The 16,420-nt window shown below is 31.0% G+C and overlaps 3 protein-coding genes across 3 annotated transcripts; 1 reads left to right on the top strand and 2 right to left on the bottom strand.

Moving 5' to 3' along the window:
- Positions 1-7,146: 7,146 nt before the first annotated feature.
- Positions 7,147-9,438, bottom strand: LOC129966336 (prostatic spermine-binding protein-like). Its single transcript, XM_056080755.1, has 2 exons — positions 9,431-9,438; positions 7,147-7,534 (listed from the first exon to the last, which is right to left on the bottom strand). The coding sequence occupies exons 1-2, from the start codon at positions 9,436-9,438 to the stop codon at positions 7,147-7,149; spliced, it is 396 nt and encodes a 131-aa protein (XP_055936730.1).
- Positions 9,439-9,454: 16 nt separating this feature from the next.
- Positions 9,455-11,843, top strand: LOC129966337 (uncharacterized). Its single transcript, XM_056080757.1, has 2 exons — positions 9,455-9,500; positions 10,921-11,843. Exons 1-2 carry the CDS (start codon positions 9,455-9,457, stop codon positions 11,841-11,843), a joined length of 969 nt encoding a protein of 322 aa, XP_055936732.1.
- A 3,742-nt stretch (positions 11,844-15,585) lies between these two features.
- On the bottom strand, positions 15,586-16,092 carry LOC129966338 (prostatic spermine-binding protein-like). The gene has a single exon (XM_056080758.1). The coding sequence runs from the start codon at positions 16,090-16,092 to the stop codon at positions 15,586-15,588; it is 507 nt and encodes a 168-aa protein (XP_055936733.1).
- Positions 16,093-16,420: the final 328 nt, after the last annotated feature.

The raw sequence follows: 16,420 nt of genomic DNA on the forward strand, positions 1-16,420 counted from the left end.
CTTTTTTAATGCCCAAGCGCAAAACAGATTTCTGCCAAAACGCGAAACTCAAATACAATATCGCAGACTTGATCTTTATATAAGCTACAGAATTATGAAATTCATTGCCATCGCCGGTTGATGCATATAAATAAAAGTGTGGTTTTATTAAAATATTATTCTCGAGGTGCATTTTTTTGTGCAGTTTAGTTGAAACAACGGCTTTTTCACAACTACAGACCAACGCGAGTTCGCAAATTGTACAGATTAAGTCTATGGCAAAGGATACCGACGTGCTCTGATTGGTTTAAGCCTTGGCATCTTTTTGGCAATGTTTTGCACTCATAATAGTGTAGTTTTCGCTTATTTGGCTCAAACCTTGTACCTTTCATTAGGTTTATGGAAGATACGAGTGAATATCAACACGATCTAATTTTTATTAATATAATTGTTTTCTCTAAATATTACTAGTAATACTACTAATACTAATTAATAATAATAATAACAAATTTAATAATACTAGTAATACAAGTAACTAATGTTGTTTATGCACAGAAGTATAAAAACTATATGAAAGTAATTACACAACATATGATGCAGCAATTAAATAATTCTTATTTTTTTTATGATATTTCGTGCCTTTATTAGATAATTTATGCAGTCATTGAAACTTGTTGCTGAACGTTTGTTACTTTCCCATCAACTACATATAGGGAGATGATTACTTAATGCCGAAAACGTATAAATATGTAAGCTTTAACGGGATATGTTATTTCGTAGCTCATTTTTTTCGTTATATCAAAATAATATTAAAAAGAAACACACACAAAAATATTTTTAATAAATTGTAATTTTTATATTTCTTGAATTTAAGTTTCAGGATTTGATCTTTTCTGCTGTATATGTGCTCCAGATTAATATTACATGTAAACCGTAAAAAATGGGGGGGGGGATAAATTCACATATTTTATTTATTTATATAAAAATATAATTCGGTACATTCGTTATATATTTCGTTTTATTCGTTATATAACGTTATATATTCGTTTATTCGTTATATAACGTTATATATTCGTTTATTCGTTATATAATTCGTTTATTATAAATCGTTTTATTTATTGTTATAAAAATACATTCTTTCTCAGTGGTTCCGTATCGTTTTTCACCATCGATGAAAATTTTGCTAAGGTAAAGAAGGTCTTCTTTATCTATCTGCCACCATCGATTCTCAATGGCATCTTTTTGGCAAAACATTGACAAGGCTTAAACCAATCAGAGCACGTCGATATCCTTTGCCATAGACTTAGTCTGTACAATTTGCGAACTCGCCAGGCCAACAAATGATTTTAATTTTTATTCATATTGAAATTAGTTCTATCAGATGCCAGATAAAAGTTTGCTAATGAAAAGAAGGATTTTAAAACGAGACAAAAAATTCAGTTTAAATATAAATTGCAAATTAATAAATTTTTCTTTAGTGAAGGCAAATCTAATAAACACATATCTGTATAAAAAAAATGAAATATGCTAGCTCAAATTTCAAGTTGTCATGTGAGAACATTAATTTTTTAAGTCACGGGGTGTCAATTCGTTAGAAAATCATGACTCATTTTTCGCAAGCACCAACATATAGAAAAGTGATGGTTTTTGATCTGCTCAAAATAAATCGAGTTCTAAATTTTTTTTCTCGAGACCAGCATTTTTTTCGTGAAAAACCCATTTAAACCGGATTTAAACAATCACGTGACTATTGTATTGCGCATCCATCGACCATCAATTTTGAGAAAAGTGATGCTTTTTTTTTCCATCTCAAATCTTTCGAGCATTAAAACTTTTTTAGACAGCTAGAAAAATTGAAAATTTTTATGTATATATATTTGTTGTTTCTTGTTCATTCTCATTTTCTTCTTCGGGTAATAACTTCTTACGACCTTGTCCTTTATTGGCCAGACAGAAGAATCAGGTGCATGGCGGACATTCGCGCCAAGTTGTAACTTTTTGTTGGCGATATGTCGCCAAATGTGACAACCTTTTTAAAATCATTTTCTAATAACCCTAAAAATGAAAAATTTATGCCTTAAAAGCGATAAATCGCCACTTTTCTGCCCATGCATTTTGAGGTTTCGAAAACCCCAAACCAAAATAACATTATGTTCACACATGATAAAATGTGAGTGATTTTTAAATTACATTTCTACCCTTACGTTAGTTCAAAGACAACAGAGTTTGCAGAAAAGTATAATATACTTTCACTAATTTTTAAATGCTTTTGAAATGATCATACAAAAAATTTGGAGAACTTATTCAATGGTTTGATTCTATTATTTTGAAAAGAGTCAATTTTTCGTAAATTCATACTTTTAGTGGTTTTGCAGTCCTTTGACATTGAGACATGTATTCTGTACGAAAACGGGATATAATTCATTTTTCAGAGCAGTTTTAAATAGACTTCATTCCAGTATTAATTTTGAAAATGGACCATCTTAAACAGAGTAACTCTGATCTCCAAAAAGCATGAGTTGATTACCTAGATTGAATATGGTCCTCTATAAATACCAGTAAATTCAAAGTAAGAAATGCCACATTTCGTTAATGAATCAGCATTCATCATGCGTCACACATCGAGACTTTAAAGCTTAGTAGTCAGTTTTTATTTTTACTTTTTCGTAAACGAATTATATAAAAAGAAAACAGTATAATCGTCACATTTTTTTAAAACTCGAAATGTTGATAAATCTGCCACTTTTCGGATCTCCCTGAGTTTGATAAACGCATTTTTGGAATTATGAGTCTACCTGTATGCCTGAACATGATAATTGAGAAACGCTTTGAGCTAGAAAGTGTAAATATATATCAAATTTTGAACCAAATTAGTCAAAGGATTGTTCGCCTGTACTTTATCATGCATGTGAATTTGTTAACTCTATGTTCTATGACTTAAATAAATGAAATTTGATATGTGATCTTATAATTTCAATTATAATTCTATGTCCAATTTTCGTTTCAGTCGGTTGGAAAAGAGGCGTTAAAAATGCATGTCTGATTTTCTGATACTTGTACTTTAACCGCATGTCAGCGAATACTTTCTCTTTCTCCAAAGAAAATCACCAAAAATTGCATGCTACATTCGACAAAAGCGCCAGTTTTATACCAAAGATCGATATTTCTAACTATTTTTCGCCAATGGTACGCGGTTAAAGTAGATTACGTTGAAATTTCGATTTTTTGGGGCTATTATGAATTTTTTTTATTTAATATTCTTAATGTTTGAATAGAATTTTTTTTTATAAAATCGTTAGAATTTCGTTTCTAAATCTATTTTTTGGAAAGTTATATTGATTTTTATGTTTGCATTTACATAGTTTTTAATGCTAGTGTACATCTTTAGAAGCCATTATTTCAAATTCTAATCTTTGATAGAATTTCTTACAAAAAACCTCATAAATTAAAATCGATTGCATATTTTTTAATTAAAATTTAGTTTAATAATTTCTCAATATATGTTCTGCTGTTTTTGAAGTACAGAATAAGTAATCTTCATTTAGAAATATTTTATAGTTGTTTTGGTGCTTCACAATGTGAAAGAAATTGAACATTAATGTTCTTTATCATTTGATCCCCAATATTTAAAAAAAGGATAAAAATACAGCTTTTTTTTAGTTCAGGAACTAGATAATAGATTCCTTAAGCTATATGAAACATTTTAAGCAAATCCTTTCATAAACCACTAAATTAGAATATTTTTGATTTTTACCTCTAAGAGAAAAAAAAAAAGCTCCTTTTTTTTCCCTTCATAATTTTGCCGTTTAACTGGTATATTTTGGTTTCTTAAATGTTTTTTTTTTCAATCTTCTTTTATGCAAATATTAAAAAATATAAGTATTTTCGGAAGTTTTTCAAAAAATTTATCCTGAACGTGGCCACATAACCTTAATTACACAAGCACCGGTTTTCTTCTCTATACTCTGATGCACACCAGTCTAATGAGAACAAAATAAGAACCTCTAAATGTATGCGTTCATATCTTCGTCCAAGGAGTATGATTTCATATGGTAGAAGTAGGATAACGTCTTTATTAAGCAATATAAGTAGGCAGTTACGGTGAGACCACACCCACTGGTTATAAAGAAAATTCACTGCATTCAAAGTTACGGAAGAGCTGTTCCTTAATTTAATTTTGTTGGGTTTTTTTTTTGTTTAATTTTGATGTGTTAAATCAGGGCTGGGCATATTTTTTCAAGGTGCTGGCTATTTCTAATTTTTTGAAGGCGTTGCGACCCATCCAGTGGCTTAGGTCAACAATATTTATTATAACTGAATAATAAATACGGAATATGTCTTTACCTACATAATTACAAACATAATAATAATTGCCACAAATATAATAAAATCAAATGGTGCATTTAATATCAAAAAATTCAAATTACATAAAAAAATAAATCAATTTTTGTCTAAAGTTAGTTCCATTAGTTATAGTTAGTAGAAGACTTCAGCTACATATTGTCCGCCAATATCATGATATATAATTACTAACTGATAATCTTGCACTAGATTCTAAGTGTCATCTGTGGGACGAGAACGATATGTTGTCTTAATTATATTCATCGCTGAAAATGCATATTCACATAGGTAGGTAGAACCAAAGAATGATGTTAAATGATATGCAATTTTTTAAAAATTAGAATACATCCATTAGATTCCAAAAATTATTCTTAGGTTCTGAACAATGTGCTTTTAAACTTATATCATTTTGAAAGAGATAAAGCGAATTCAATGTTCCATAAATATGTTTCTTTTTAGTATGCGCGTCTTAGGTCTTAGTAAGTCAACTATCTAACTCTCCGACCCACCCTAAGGCACACGGATTTAAACCATAAAACTGAATGACCGGACCACCGCAACAGCAATTGGCGGGAACTGTGGTTGAGTCCTAAGGGCCGTCGCCGGCCACGGTACAACCCTGCCCGAAGGAAGTACGTCCCGTCATCGATGGGAGGAGCCAGATCCCCCATCTATTAGTGTACCCTCCAGGGTGGCGAGATCCAACCACCATGCCGGAAGCATCTCATCCTTATTTCGAGGTGCCCCCCCCCGATTGTCTTAGGTCTTAGTAAAGGCGGTCACCCCAAAATGTCTTGATGGTCAACCGGTCGATTGCGATCGACTTAATACCCACCCCTGTGCTAAATGTTGTTTTGCAATGGACGATAATCAGGAACCCTATTTCATCAATGAAGAATCAGGAATGGTGATAGCTGAAATTTCACATCAACTGCCAACCGGAATAAAAAATTTCCGGTATTGAAGAAAGAAGAACAAGATGGTTTCCCCTATTTATCTGAAATCCAGAAAACAACTTTTCTAGCAAGAAAGAGCCACTTCCTTTCAATGTTAAGAAAACGCAGGAATTAGGAAGCTTTATCACTACATTAGAGCGAATTAAAAAGATTTCTACTGTATATGGTACGTGTATTTATCTGTCTTTCTGTATACGATTGTATTGACGCTCTAGACCCAGACCATTTGAATTAATTCTACAAAATTTGGCATATATATATATTTTGGAAGGTGGGAATGTGCACTTCGAAGCGATTTTTTTTGAATTTTTAATTAATAAAAAATTAAGATTATCTTTTTTGTTTTTCTACGATAGTTTTCGAAAATATTATTACAAAAAATGTGTTTAATACCCATTCAAAAGTTTAAAAAATTCTTTTTAATGACAATAACGCTAATTTAATGGTAATAGTACTGCATTTTTTATTCTGAATTTTTCAATTTAAAAAAAAATATTTTTTTTTTTGTGTGTAATTTCCAACAACAGAATGAAGTTCAGCAGCAGTTCGTCTGAAATTCGATCTGCTTTCATTGTTTCGTCAAATATTTAATGGAGTGATTTTAGCTTCATTGCTGAAACCTTAAGAAGAAGGATTTTATTTGATAAATGTGTAGTTTATGAAATGAATGAAAAAGTGAAGCCATAATAACGCTAAAGTTAGAAGAAAAGAGAATGGGAGATTAGCATTTTCATAACGATGATTGAGATTAGTATTCAATAGAAATATCCATATACACAAGGAACAGAATTTGTATAAAACAAAATAGCATGGATTTAATATTTGTCAACTTGGAGGAGTCGCTTATATGAAGTTATATCTAAACGATTTATCTAAATTTAACTCTAACTAATACTCTCGGCAAACCAGTAGGTCGCCAAAGGCAACTAATGAAATAATAAACGAGTTATCAAAATAACGAAACGTCGGAATCATCGTAGCTCACTATGTGCATCTAATAAAGTAAAGTTATATGTGAAACTAATAAAGTTTTGCAGTGATATTCATTTCTATTTCTCATATACGAGCTGAAAAAAAAAATACATGTAAACATTAAAAAAATTATAACTCGAAATTTTGGCGTATATTCATGTTTCAGACTTTCTTAAATCTGAAAAATCTAGTTTTGGAACCGCAACTCAAAAACTTCGAATTTCGGCATATGTTTTAAATTATCTTTATTTTTCTGTATCTAAAGAAATCTTATTTTTACGAAATTTTCATATTTACTGTGTTAATTTCAATTTCTGTTTATTTTTCTTCCAAGTGCGAAATGCATCGATATATTAGGTTCAAAAAATTATTTGAACAAGGACATGATTGATCAATTCGTATATATTTTATATTAAAGGGAATGGTGATGAAATTATTGCAAAATAATTTTCATAGCACCATGAAGAGATCAGTGATTCTTTTTTTTTTTCTTTCTTTGAAGCTATTACAATGGAATGGCAAAAAGAATGATTCAGGTTCAATGAAAATCATCTCAGCTTCAGATGACCGATTTTCGCATGAAAAAAAAATATTGTTCTATTTCATTGTTCTGTTTTAAAAATAAGCACAAGTCTGGACATAGAAATCAACAAGCGTTTAGTGGCGAAATATGATTTTGTTTTCGTTTTGTTTTTGAAGTTAACCTCGTTTATCTGTTACCTTCAAAGAATGTATTTCAAAAAACTCTGCTGTATTTACTATATAAAGCTGCCATTTTACCATGGAAAGTCAAATCTGACGATCAAATATCAAATAATCCTGTTTCCATTCGATTCTAAGCATCCACTTGATAACATGCGGTCTATTACTATCATCTGTTTGATTGTCGCCCTAATTGTCATTTTCGATTTTGCCTCTGGAAAGCCTGAAGGTGCATTAGAAGCAAAGCATCATCATCACCATCATCATGGGCATCATGGCCATCACCATGGGCATCATGACCATCACCACCACCATGGACATCATCACCATCATAAACGTTCATTAGAAGAAAGACATCATGATCACCATCATCACGGACACCATCATCATCATCATCATCACGGACACCATGATCATCACCACCACCATGGGCATCATCATCATCACGGACACCACCATAAACGGTCAGTAGAAGCAAGACATCACCATCATCATCATGGACACCATGGACATCATGATCATCATCATGGACATCACCATGGTCACCATCATCATCATCACGGGCATCACCATCACCACTGAAGCTAATGCAAATTGCAGACCGTTATGTAGATTGCTCATATTAGTGCAATGCAGTTCTTTAAGTGATTCTCGAATTCGAAAACATTAGAAGTTGTTAAAATGTTTTGGTAATTTCAAAAATAAAATATTTGTGAAATACTTTCTTCTCATTGACTATTTTATTCTAAATTTAGTTTTTAACACAAATTCGTTAAAAAAAAATCAATTTTTTTCCATTTTGAAAATTGTGCTTCAATTAGTAATCATACCATAGAAAATCGAAGTAGTATTTCTGAGAAAAATTAAAGCGTGAAAGCACATGTTTAGAAATAAATCACTCTTTTGAATTAAAACAAGTTGCATTAAGTTTTACAGGATATTTTTTTCTTCAATGATTATTTCAATTTCATTTATGATCCATAATAAATTAAAATAGAAATAGATTCATTTATGTTAAGAAGTTTTCACACTTATCTATGCTTTTAATGCATTAGTAAAATATAGTTTCATTTGTTCCGTGAAAAAAAATTAGATTAAGTTCTAAATGCAATTCTTTAGAAAAAGTTGCATTAATAACTCTTTTTGTTGTAATGGAAAATTTTCATTGATGCGAAAAACAAAAATGGAGGTTCATTTTTCAGGAGAATAATTTTATAAATTTTTCGAAAGTTGTTTACTAAAAAAAAAAAAAAAAAAAAAAAACTAGTGTTATTTATTTGATGCAGTTAAATTTTGCTGTAATGCGCTTATTACTTCAGAATTATCAAATTTATTATAATTAATCTAGTATTCTTTTTAAAATAGAATAGGAAATATATTAGAAATTGCTGTCCATATATAGCACCTTTTAAAATGCATTGAAATTTGTAATGATAAAAATATAAAATGGTTAAGTAAAAAAGCATTCATTTGAATTATTTAACAAAGAGATAATTGAAGTTTTAATGTAATAAAAAAGAAATTGAAAATAATTTGTATATACTTTTAAAATTATAGTGTCCATATTTCAAATTCCTATTTTAATTTAAAATATTGTAAATTTCCTTATATTTTATGTAGTTGTTATTTCGAAATTTACCTTATTACCCAAGTTTTAAAATTTCAACATTTATTTAAAAGCAGTTTTTTTTAAAAATCTTTCCAATTTTTATCTCGCATGCGCATCATCGGTATACAGCTAAAGGTAATCAAATCAAAAGAATAGGACACACACACACACACACACACACACACACACACACACACACACACACACACACACACACACACACACACACACACACACACACACACACACACACACGGTTGCAAATGAAAGCTAATAAATTAAAAATTACCAGTTCTATTCTCTACTTTTACGTATATTTATACCGCACTGCTTGTTTTGTGTTACATTTCTCTGTGAAAAAAAAAATTAAGCATGCATTTTTTGAATGAAATTCATTTTCAGGAGATGTTTCATTCCTGTTGTCAAATACAAGAGAACAAAATCTATGTGTAATTAAATTTAAGAGCTAGATAAATGAAATTTAGTACAGATGTTTTGCATCTAAAGTATAGTTACGCATCAAATTTTGTCAGCGTGCTGACTGCATGTGGATCTGTACATTTGGATACATATAAATGAGCACTATGTACAATGAACTTATTTATAAATGTAAAATGACAATGTACAAATGTACAGTGACTTTAAAATTATATTTAGTATTTGATTTTGTTGCTAAAATAGTTGCGCTGTGTCAATTTTTGGTTTCAATTGGTTGACGAAAAATCAACATAATTATAAAATTGTCAACAAAATTATCAAGTGGAATCACAAAGTGTCCAAGTTCTAGTCTTGGAATTAATGATTGTATTAAAAATTATGAAATACTCAAAGCTGTATATAGCAGCACGACTCGGTTTTGATGAGCCACTACTGCTCCATAAGTGATATAATAAAAATGATTGTTGGACGATTAAAAGAAATAGCTAAAAATTCCTATTTTGGTAAATAAAGCATAGAAAAAGGAAACACATTGAAATTTTTGAGATAAAGACATACATTACCTATTACCTATTTTGGTAAATAAAGCATAGAAAAATGAAACAAGGTGAAGTTGTTTCCATGCTTGTTTTGAGATAAAGAGTATAAGACATACATTTATTTTAACTCAAAATCTCGGCTTAAATTTTCATCGATTACGGAAATAAAACATTTTTACAAGATTGAATTTATAACGTGCCCTTTCAAAATTCTATCACAGGTCAAGAATACCAAACACAGTTTTTTTTTTTTTTTTTTTTGTGTGTGTGTGTGTGTGTGTGTGTGTGTGTGTGTGTGTGTGTGTGTGTGTGTGTGTGTGTGTGTGTGTGTGTGTGTGTGTGTGTGTGTGTGTGTGTGTGTGTGTGTGTGTGTGTGTGTGTGTGTGTGTATCCAGTAAACATTAAGGAACATGAAATAAAGATGAACAAATTTCTTAAAATATCTGGTGCATTCGTATTTTACAACTATTTTTTTTTTATTAAAAAAGATTTTTTTTTATAAGGAGAATACTGTGTTTGTGAGAAAAAAAAATGGAAAAAATAAAATCACTTCTTCAGTCACTTCAATTATTCTGAAAGCGTAGAATCAAGCAACATGCATTCACCAATAAAAAAAAGTTTAACCAAAAGGAGAAAAAAATTGAACGAAATGGAAAAATGAATGCGCCAATTTTTTCCTTTTTTTTTCCTAGTTATTTTTACTTCACTCATCGCATTTCAGAATTTCAGGAACTGTCAAATACTGAAATGAAATTTTTCGATGTTCTTGAAATGCATTTCTTTTTTGCCCCCGATTTCTGCATTTCTTTATAAAGTTATATGCGGCAGCAATGATTTTTTTTTTCAAAGTGCATTAGTTTAATAAAGAGGCAAAAACAATGAAATCATTGTTGTGTGAATAACTAAAAAAAACGGCATGTAATAACAATTAATGTTACTCAAAGGAATATAAAAAACAATTATAATTAAAATTATACTTGTCTTATTTTTGTAATTTTAACTCTCCAAACATAAGTGGATATTGATGATTTCCAGTTTTATTTATTTATTTTTTCTGGTACTAAATATATCTAAATATACTCCCATTTCCGATATTATGAAATGAAGATTGTGGTATCATTTAGAATCGAAAGAATCGAATCTAACGAAATAATATAAAATAAAGCCTTTTTTTAGAAACACGAAAAAAGAACAAAACTAGTATTGAAATTAACGAAAAACTGTTTCAATCCTCGATTTTCTAGTGATCCGCTTTAGAGCAGTGGTATGATATTCCTCGCAGAAATAGTAGGAACCGTATTTAAAAGGTTAATATGCCTAGGTTTTAAATTATAGGGGCATTTTTAAACTCAATATTACAGTAATAAAAGGTTGATTTAAAAAGTACTTGCAAAAGTGCCTGTACTTGAAGTACTTGCAAAAGTGCCTGTACTTGAAGTACTTGCAAAAGTGCCTGTACTTGAAGTACCTGCAAAAGTGCCTGTACTTGAAGTACTTGCAAAAGTGCCTGTACTTGAAGTACCTGCAAAAGTGCCTGTACTTGAAGTACCTGCAAAAGTGCCTGTACTTGAAGTACCTGCAAAAGTGCCTGTACTTGAAGTACCTGCAAAAGTGCCTGTACTTGAAGTACCTGCAAAAGTGCCTGTACTTGAAGTACCTGCAAAAGTGCCTGTACTTGAAGTACTTGCAAAAGTGCCTGTACTTGAAGTACCTGCAAAAGTGCCTGTACTTGAAGTACCTGCAAAAGTGCCTGTACTTGAAGTACCTGCAAAAGTGCCTGTACTTGAAGTACCTGCAAAAGTGCCTGTACTTGAAGTACCTGCAAAAGTGCCTGTACTTGAAGTACCTGCAAAAGTGCCTGTACTTGAAGTACCTGCAAAAGTGCCTGTACTTGAAGTACTTGCAAAAGTGCCTGTACTTGAAGTACCTGCAAAAGTGCCTGTACTTGAAGTACCTGCAAAAGTGCCTGTACTTGAAGTACTTGCAAAAGTGCCTGTACTTGAAGTACCTGCAAAAGTGCCTGTACTTGAAGTACCTGCAAAAGTGCCTGTACTTGAAGTACTTGCAAAAGTGCCTGTACTTGAAGTACTTGCAAAAGTGCCTGTACTTGAAGTACCTGCAAAAGTGCCTGTACTTGAAGTACCTGCAAAAGTGCCTGTACTTGAAGTACTTGCAAAAGTGCCTGTACTTGAAGTACTTGCAAAAGTGCCTGTACTTGAAGTACCTGCAAAAGTGCCTGTATTTGAAGTACTTGCAATTTGCTGGGATATAAGAATTATCGGATTATTCAGCAATGAAGTCTTATAAATCTAATGCATGGAATATGATATGACTGTATAATCGATAATTCTCTGTCTTTATACTTTCTCGAATACAAAGAGAAAATGCTATGGTAATCAGAAAACTCGATGGACCTCCATTTTACAGACTTCTCCGAGACTGAAAAACACATTTTTGATATTACGTCTGTGTATCTGTCTTTCTATTGTGAACACAATAATTCAAAAATTTATTGAGCTAGAGCAATTAAATTTGGTGTGTAGTTTCAACAACGAATTTGCAGATTCCTATAAAGACTCGGACGAAATCCGTAGAAGTTGAGTTTGTCTGTCCTTATGTACGGTAGCACAATAGCCCCAAGAATTAAAAGAGCTTTAAGGACGAGATTTGGATGTCGATTTATCTTCAGAATTGTAAAGCGTAATTAAATTTTGGATAAAATCTGTAGAAAAGAAATCGTTTGTTGGTCTTTATATTCATGTACGTGAACATGTACAACATAGATAAATATAACTTGGTACGAGATTTTGTGACCAAAATAAGGAATGTTTTAAATTTTGGATGCTGTTATTAAAAATAAAGTTTTCATGTCCATGCACAGTTTTCTTCATATTATGAAGTTCAAAATGTATTATTACACACTCCTTAATCTCTACACTATTCCAACCTCACTATACGTTAAGGGGTTGTTGTGTAGTGCAAGAAAAAGGAAACAGAAAAGAATGTGCGTATTGGCTAAGCATACAAGAAAATAGAATAGAGGACGTTCCCACTAATTTTTTTCTATCATTATCCAATTAATGGTTGTTAATGGAAATTGAGTTTTACGTCCTAGTTTTAGAGGCATGGCGCAAGCATGTGGATTTTTATCATCAAGTAAAATCATGATTGCCTTGGGTTATATAACATTTGGCAGGTCGTGGCAGGAAAAGATAATCTTTCCTAATTGAAAAATTTGAAAAAAAAGTTTTAATAACCATTTCGTATTTATAACTATCTGATCGAAGAATTAAAAAAAAATTCTCTAACATCTTTGAGATGTTTGAAAATATTCATTTGAATTTCAATCTGATATTCAGTTAGTTGAGAAAATATTATTAACACGTTAATCACTACTTGGAGTAAGCGTATCTCGGAAGATATGTATAATTGTTCGGATCGTGTAACTCACGCGTGCTTCATGTGAAATCCTTTATTTTTTTGATCCGCAGCTGAGCAGCTGATATTGGTCATATAAATGAATAATAATTGGTAAATTGTGGGTACCAAGTTTACTAAAGTTTAGGATACTTTTTTAACTCTGTTTAGGATACTTTTTTAAATTAAGATTTATTTTTAATTGCTGCTAATTAGTAATAAATTACTATTTATGCTAATTGATGATGAATCGTTGAACTCAGATTCAGATTCATCCACGGAAAATCCTGGAATCGATAATCTTTTCAACAGATAGTAGCACCGAAATTTCTGGAAATGTGATCTCTCATAACATTCAAATTGAAAATTTGGGTCTGAATTTCTTTGCTGCTAAAAGAACTTCGTGTTTTAACAAATTCTGGACCTTTCTAAATAATTTTACATAAGAGATCGAATGAAATACACTTTCTTTACATTTATGATTTTGCATGCCTAATGAATAATTTTTATCTCATGGGCCAGCAGACCCAAACAATTTTTTTGTTTTGTGGCGCTTAAGTTGTTAAAATTCATCTCTTTGCATGAAAAATACAATTATTTTCGCTGAGAATGAATTTTTTCAGCGTCGGAATTTGAATATAACCTAGAATTACAAAAAACAAACACCCCCCCCGAAAGTATTTGATTGGCTGAAGATTATTTGTGGGATTTGAAAAATTTGAAGGATATGAAAAAGGAAAAAAAAGTGATTTACAAGAAGTCTTTTAGATTACAAAGAGGGCATTTATCATGAATTAACCATCACTCTGAGAATTTTTTTTTGTTGCATTACAAATCCTAGGATGTCAGTTACTAATGGTTAAGAATTATCTTTCTAAGAACAATAATAACGTTTTTGTACATACTCTATATTCATACATCCTTGCACTAGTCAATTTTTATTGTTTTATTTTAGTTGAAAAGGAATTCAAGGCAGAACGTTTTGAAAATTCTAAGGAGGTCACTCCAAATGTGACGAAAAACATGAATATTTAAAATACTGATTTCCAAAAAAAAATTTCCAGGATTGTAAAAATACCGTAATAAGTGTAGATATATAAAAGAAGGGTGTTCTAAGATATAATAGTTAAAATTTATATAGTATATTTCGTTAAAGCAAATGAATAAACTCTTGAAGTTTTTGACTATGATGAAAGGAATGGATTAAAAAAATTATAAAAATAATTATCCTGTCAAGTCATTTTGAATTAAAATAACTAAAATACAAGCCATATTTAAAAATATATTTCATTAATTAATCTCATATGTCTCATGTACATACTTCCTATATTGCATAATTTAGTGAGAAATCTATTTGGACAAAACCAAAATATCAAAAGCAGCAAGTTCTTGAAATTTTGCGAAGCATAATACTGACAGACAACTCCCCTTAAGAATGAAAAACGATAAATAAATTCTGATGTAATTTAGCATTTTTTTTACTCACTGTTTAGAAAATATCTCTTTTGGAAGGATTTCTTCTTCTCAATAGATTTCTTACAATATACAGATTTCACTTAAAATTTATTTAAAGCGCTTAGAAAAGTCAAAAAAAGTTATTTAAATTGATATTAAATAGTTGTATGAGTTCATAATACATTAATAAAATTTTAAAAAAAGTATTTGTGTTATTCATATAAGTATCCGCTTGTACATACGAATATCTTATTAATCAATATTTTTTGTTTCATGTAAAAATTAGAACTATTTATTAAACTTTTCTTATCAGATCTTATCTTGTAAGAATATGCAAACATTTTTCTCAATTTTAATCAAAAAACAGTTTTGATATAAAAATTATAATTGTGTGTTTCATGAAAGTATCAATAGAGATTTCATGGGATTGTTAGAACGGTGCTTGTGCCATTTTAGAGATTTCAAACTTTTGCAAGTCATTGTCTTCCAAGTGATATATTTTTTAAAGAAATTTGACTTTCCTTTATTATTGACATTGTAAGAACTTAACATAAAATAAAGAATGAGTTGTTGAGTAACAGATAAATCTTTAAGGGAAAAAGACAGTCTTATTTCTAAATTTAGAAACTAATTGAAGCGTTTGTAGGAAAAAGATTGTGACATTTGCGCAGATATGACAACAATTAAGAAATATTTTCTGCTTTACACTATGATATATATGTCGTACAAGAAAAAAAAATGACGTGATTATTCCGACAATTTTTTTTTTCTGCATCAGAGAACACAACCGCTCAAAACTACCATTTACTACCACTTTTAAAGTATAGAATGGACTATGACATAGAACATTAAAACTTGTTTGTTACTCAATTACTTGAAAAGATTGAAACATTTTTGTTTGTTTCATTGTTGATGGGTTTTTTTTGAGTTTGTATCCCAAGCACTTCCAAATACTAATTTCGAAATCTTCTCTTTGATTTATTTTATAAAACCACCGATATTGCCAGACATAATCACTTCTGCAATTTCAGTTGTCGAATTTCACTTTCAGTAGTAATTTTTTCCCTTTCTAAATAATCTCCAGAAACCATGAATTATCTCTCCATTATCTGTATGATTTGCTCTCTTATAATCATTTGTGATTATGTTTCTGGAACACCTGAAGATGCAGTAGAAGCTAAACATCATCACCACGGTCATCACGATCACCATCATGGGCATCATGATCATCACCTTCACGGCCATCACCATCATCATGGGCATCATCACCACCATAAACGTTCTGTGGAACTGAGGCATCATCATCATGGGCATCACGATCATCACCACCATCATGGACATCACGATCATGACCATCATCATCATCACGGACATCACCACCACCATAAACGCTCAGCTGACGCAAGGCATCACCATCATGGGCATCATGATGACCATCATCATGGACACCATGATCATCATCATCATGGTCACCACCACCATGGGCATCATCATCACGGACATCACCATCACCATAAACGCTCAACTGACGTAAGACATCATCATCATGGGCACCATGATCATCATCATGGACACCATGACCATCATCATCACGGTCATCACCACCATGGACATCATCATGGGCATCACCACCATGGACATCATGGACATCACCATTAAAACTGTAATAGCATCTGCAACACATCACTATTTTGAATGTTTTCTGTTTGCTAATCTGTTTTATGATTCTTATGTATAAGGAATTTGATGAATGTGTCAGTTGTGTTTTGGTAATTCGAAAAGAATAAAATAGTTTTTTACTACTTATTTTCTGCGCATTCAACTATTTTTAGCTCACAATATTTTACCAATATCAAGTTGCTGCTGTTACTTTGTTATTTTGGAAAGGAGTTTATAATTCATTTCAGACATGACCATCATGGGCATCACGATCATCACCACCATCATGGGTATCACGATCATTACCACCATCATCATAGTCATCATCACTAAAGAAATCATTGTATCAACAG

The sequence above is a fragment of the Argiope bruennichi genome, chromosome 4 (genome assembly GCF_947563725.1).
Source record: "Argiope bruennichi chromosome 4, qqArgBrue1.1, whole genome shotgun sequence".
NCBI classification, from domain to species: Eukaryota; Metazoa; Arthropoda; class Arachnida; order Araneae; family Araneidae; genus Argiope; species Argiope bruennichi.

What these genes read in the sequence shown, in the direction of transcription:
- LOC129966337 (XM_056080757.1), top strand. Translation starts at nt 9,455, where the DNA reads ATGATTGTTGGACGATTAAAAGAAATAGCTAAAAATTCCTATTTTG. An exon ending in AGCTAAAAATTCCTATTTTG is followed by an intron (nt 9,501 to 10,920) that starts GTAAATAAAGCA and finishes TGATTTAAAAAG; the next exon opens with TACTTGCAAAAGTGCCTGTA.
- LOC129966338 (XM_056080758.1), bottom strand. Translation starts at nt 16,092, where the DNA reads ATGTGTTGCAGATGCTATTACAGTTTTAATGGTGATGTCCATGATGTC.